The sequence below is a fragment of the Carlito syrichta genome, unplaced genomic scaffold, assembly GCF_000164805.1.
Source record: "Carlito syrichta isolate Samal-C Ts95f unplaced genomic scaffold, Tarsius_syrichta-2.0.1 Scaffold311129, whole genome shotgun sequence".
Lineage (NCBI taxonomy): Eukaryota > Metazoa > Chordata > Mammalia > Primates > Tarsiidae > Carlito > Carlito syrichta.
In genome coordinates this window covers 247,851-253,214 of record NW_007255225.1, presented here as the reverse complement: position 1 = coordinate 253,214, position 5,364 = coordinate 247,851, and the positions used below count along the sequence as shown (strand labels likewise).

The following is a 5,364-nucleotide window of genomic DNA, read 5'->3' as shown; positions in this document are numbered from 1 at the left end:
GAGATGAGGTCTCGCTGCCCAGGTGGGTCTCGAACCTGCAGGCTCAGGCAATCCACTTACCTCAGCCTCCCAAAGGCACGGGATTACAGGTTGAGCCACCGAGCCTGGCTTTTTATTTTTTAGAGACAGGGTCTTACTCTGTCACCTAGGCTGGAGCATAGTGGCAAGATCATGGCTCACTGCAGCCTCAGACTCTTGGTCTTGAGTGATCTCTTGCCTCAGTCCCAAGTAACTGAGACTATAGGTACATGCCACCACACCTGGCTAGTTTTTAAATTTTTTGTCGGAATGGGATCTTGCTATGTTGCCCAGGCTGATCTGGAACTCCCAAGGTGCTGGGATTATAGGTGTGACTGCAGCAACCACCTTAACAACAGCACCCGCCTCAATCTCAGCAGTGTGCCTCTGCACTGCTTGGTTCTAGGAGATAATAATAGCAGTGACTGTTAATTTCTGTGCATTTGAAGGCAAACAAACAGCTTAGTGGCCAAGTGTAGTTCCTTCCTCTCTAATTATAAAGATTAGTAACGCCAATGGAAGAAACACAATCGTGCCGTGGTATGGAAAGCTGTGGCTTTAGTAATACAGGAAGGGTAATAACTTAATAATCAAAGGCAATGACAAATTAGATAGGAAGTCTCTGTGTGTGCCACAACAATTCCCACAGAAAGCACTTTCGACACCTTTGTGTTACATTAGGATTAACCTAACAACTCAGTCACAAATTTCAAAAGTAGTCAACCAGATGGCAGCAAGTATTTTTAATAGTGTTTATGCTATAGTTGCATCAAAATGCAATGAACGTGGTTTGAAATAATTTAAAATTTAGTAGTTAGTAGATTCTTTTTTCCTATCTGCAAAGAGTTTTTGTGACACTTCATAACCACTTGGTGGAAACACTTGTAAAAATGATCTTGCAGTTAAAATGGTCAAGTTGTTTCCAAATATTTCTACTGCAAAATAATTTATTTATTTATTTAATTTTGAGTCAGGGGCTCTCTCTGTCACTCAGGCTGGAGTGCAGTGGCACGATCATGGCTCACTGTAGCCTCAAACTCTTGGGTTCAGGTGATCCTTCCACTTCAGCTTCCTGAGTAGCTGGGACTACAGGCACAAACCATCAAAACCAATGAATTTATTATTATTATTATTATTGTTTTTTGTGGAGACAAGGTCTCACTATGTTTCCCAGGCTGGTTTTGAACTTTTGTGCTGAAGCAATCCTCAGCCTCCCAAAGTGCTGGGATTATAGGTGTGAGTCACCATGCCTGGTTCAAAATAATATTTTTGTAGTCAAGAAGTTTTGGTGTAACATTGTTTGTAGATTCTTTCAGTTTTTATTTTGTTTTTGAGGATCCACTAATGCAAATCTTTGCTCCTTCAAGCAGTGTTTTTATCATTACTTGAAATTATATTCTTATCGTTAAACTTATTCAAAATTATACACTAGATTTGTTAAAAGTTCCTCATAAAATTCCTTATAAGTATGCAAATATGCAGCATTCTCATTTAATATTTTAGATGCTAAGATTATTTGGTTTTAGAACATAGCAAAATCAAAATAATAGAAAAGAACAGAACCAAGTAAAATGAGGTATTTTAATAAGTTCATCTTCAATACTCACTTTATATTTTCCAAATAATGGGTGTCTTCCCCCAGTTATTAACATATCATCTTCACGATCAAGAACAAGACGAATGGGATGTCCAGTTCTAAGGAAGACAGATCTCAGTTAGTCAGATTCTCCACCTATCCCATCCACCCATCTGTCTACTCATCTATCTATCCACTCACCTATTTATACATCCCTCAGTTAAGAACCTACCTATCCATCAATCTATCCACCTATCTACCCACCCATCCACCATCCACCCTTCCACCCATTTAGCCAAGCATTCTTTCATTCATTCATCCACCCACCCATCCATCCCATACAGAGTTGATTAACAGCATGCAATGTGTTAGGCACTGATGTGTATTGATGTGTGACTAACTGGTTATTGTCTCTGTGGTCTATCAATCAATGGTTGGAGAGCTAGCTGAAAGTGTGAATGTCACATGCTGCTAAGCTGTATTCTAATGGCTTCAAATTTGATCTTCACCCAGATCCAGCCATTTTGCATTATCTCCACCACAAGTTACAAAGGAGAAAAACTGTGAACAGATAAATGCAAACTTAACAACACTACTACAAACCCAAGGCCAGACACTCCTACTAGGATGTCTGGGTTGACCTCTTCATTGTCACCCGTGAGTGCTACTGGGTTGGCCACATTGGGCTCCGGGGTAGGGAGGAGCATTTGATTTGCTGCAACTCTAGGACAAAGGCTCTTAGACTTTGGAGTATGGAAGAATCATCTGGAGTGTTGGTGAAATGCATACTCTTAGGTCCTTGTACTAGGGTTTTGGGTCAATAGGTTGGGAAGGGATCCTAGGATGTATTTTTCTCAGGTGTCTTCAGGAACATGCTGAAACCTGCTTTTCTAGTACAGGGTTTCCTGGTCTTCTTTAATGGCAAGGGCACCTGGAACATCAGTTAAACGTACAGTTTCCAGGTCCATCTCCTGGTAATTCTGATTCAGTGGGGCTGGGATGGGAGGCAGGGATTTTTACAACATCAGGCATCTCTTCCTATAAGAAAGTTTGGTGCCAAGCATGGTGGCTCATGCTTATAATCCCAGCACTTTGGGTGGCAGAGGAGAGAGGTTTGCCTGAGCCGAGGGGTTTGAGACCAGATTGGGCATCTTGGTGAAACTTTGGCTCTACAATAAATAAAAAAATTAGCCAGGTGTGGTGGTATACACTTATAGTCCCAGCTACTTGGAGGACTGAGGCAGAAGGATCTCTTGAGCCCAGCAGGTCGAGGCTGCAGTGGCCGTGAGCGTGCTGCTGTACTCTAGTCTGGGCAACACAGTGACACTCTGACTCAAAAAAAAAAAAGATAGTGTGGGATTGTTTAATGCATGGCAGTTGTGTGCCAAGGCAGGGTTGTGTCCCAGGCTCTGGCTCTCACACTTGGCAGCACAGTGGAACTAATGAGGAAGTTATAAAATATATGGATGCCTGGGTCAGTATGGGACAGCCTAGTATTTACTTTACTTTATTTTATTTTTTTGAGACAGGACCTTTCCTTGTTGCCCAGGCTGTCCATCTACCCACTGGACATTTATCCATCATATAGTGGTGTGATCATAGCTTACTGTAACCTTGAACTCCTGGGCTCAATTGATCCTCTCACCTCAACCTCTTAAGTAGCTGGAACCACAAGTGTGCACTGCCACACCTGGTTAATTTTAAAAATTAAATTTTTTTTTGTAGAGATGGGTCTTGATATGTTGCACAAGCTGGTCTCGCACACAGGGCTTCAAGTAATCCTCCTGCCTAAGCCGCCCAAAATGTTGGGATTATTGGCGTGAGCCACCAGGCCCAGTAAGACAGTTATGTTTGAAAAGTCTTAAAGGCACAATACCTGGTGGAAATGCAGTGGACTGATTATTCCATGCTGGGTCCCTGGTGGGTGTGGTTAGAGAGAAGTAACTTATGGCAGTGGTCCCCAGCCTTTCTGGTGTTGGGGACCAGTTTCAGGGAAGACAATTTTTCCATAGATGGGGGGCAGGAATGGTTTTGGGATGATTCAAGTGCATTACATTAATTGTGCATTTATTGTGATTCAAGTGCATGACATTTATTGTGATCTATTTCTAGATCCCTCACATGTGCAGTTCACAATAGGGTTCGCGTTCATATAAGAATCTGTTGCTGCCATTGATCTGACAGAAGGCCAGCGCTGCTTGCCCACTGCTCACCTCCTGCTGTGTGGCCCAGTTCTTAACAGGCCTAACTGGTCTGTGGCCCCCGGGGTTGGGGACTCCTGACTCATGAAAAGAACTGGAGTCAGGATTCAGATCCTGCTTTTTCCCACTTCTCATTGAGGACTGAGACACAAATCTAAGTGTGTCAGAACCCAGTTCTGAACTACACAAAAGCTGGCAGAGGAAGCAGGACCTTGAACTTTGCAGGCCAGGTGGGGCTCTGACAACACACTTAAGAAACAGCCGTAGAAAACAAGCGAGCAACAGACAAGCCAGCACCCATTAAACAAGAATGCTGAGGCAGGGACAGCAAAGGAAGTTGGCCTGGGAGTGCTCTTGGAGGGTGAGTCATATGCACTGGGTCAATGTTGACAAGGCCTTTTCCAGGTGCGGGGAGGAAGAGAAAAGACAGACTTCTTTCCTCATTCCACCCTGGGGCTGAGAGGAGGAAGGAAAAGTCTGAGTGCAGCCTCCCTCCTCATTCTACTTGGCAGTGACCAGCCCCACCCCCAGCAGGTTCCCTTCCCTGGAGCTCCTGGGGGAATGGCGGCCCCCACCCTGGAGGTATTCAACTATGCCGGTTCCTTTTATAGTATATCAGCTATTCAAAGTCCTGTGTGCATTTAACTTCTGCAATAACCGGAAGGGTGGGAGGGTAGGTATGAGGGGGACCCCAAAAAACCCCAAATTATCTTTTGGAGGGCAGACCCCTTGTAGTACAGACTTCCCCCACTAGGTAAGTGTTCCAAGAACCCATCAGCATCAGTGTACCAGCTAGTGTTGTTGTGAGAGGCTGCGTTCTGCCTCAGTGAATTTTTTTGGGAGATTCTTTCAGTGCGTTTTGCCTATCTCATGATGAGTGCACCTTCTCAGGCCTCACAGAGTGTTCAGCAGTTTTGGACAAAAAAACCAGCATGACTCTCATGCCCCATCTTCCTTATTCACCTGATCTCGCTCCAAGTGTCTTTTTTTTTTGTTTTCCTGTGGAAAAAGTTCTCAAAAGGAAATATTTTGCCTATGTGGAAGAGGTAAAATAAAAAACAGCAGAAGCACTAAAAGACACCCAAATTGACAAGTTCAAAAATATTTTTGTGTTGTGGAAAAAGCATCACAGTAGGTGTATAGCATCAAACAAAGAATACTTTGAAGGTGACTGAGGTCTAAACATGCAAGAATAAATATACAATTTTTAAATAAATACATTCCAGGTTTTTGGGTCTCCTTTCATATCTACATTTTTTTTTTATTTTTAGATGAGATAATATAGTTTATTTAGAAAGTAAATTAGAAAGAGAGAGAAAAAGAAAAGATTCACCTACTCAAGCTTAAGGAAACATGGTCTAGCCGGGCTCAGTGGCTCAGCCTGTAATCCCGTGCCTTCGGGAGGCTGAGGTGAATAGATTGCCTGAGCCCGCAGGTTCGAGACCCGCCTGGGCAGGTGAGACCTCATCTCTACAATAAAATCAAAACATTAGCCGGGCGTGGTGGCAAGTGCCTGTAATTCCGGCTACTCGGAAGGCTGAGGCGGAAGGATTGCTGGAGCCCAGCAGG

General features: G+C 43.6%; 1 protein-coding gene across 1 annotated transcript in view; it reads right to left on the bottom strand.

Annotated features, from left to right (window-relative positions):
• Nucleotides 1-5,364, bottom strand: part of LOC103271036 (aldehyde oxidase 2) — a 95,318-nt gene that overhangs the window by 35,687 nt on the left and 54,267 nt on the right. The window contains exon 23 of the mRNA XM_021717798.1: nt 1,626-1,713. Coding sequence (XP_021573473.1) covers nt 1,626-1,713 — 88 coding nt within the window. The remainder of the gene's footprint in view (nt 1-1,625; nt 1,714-5,364) is intronic.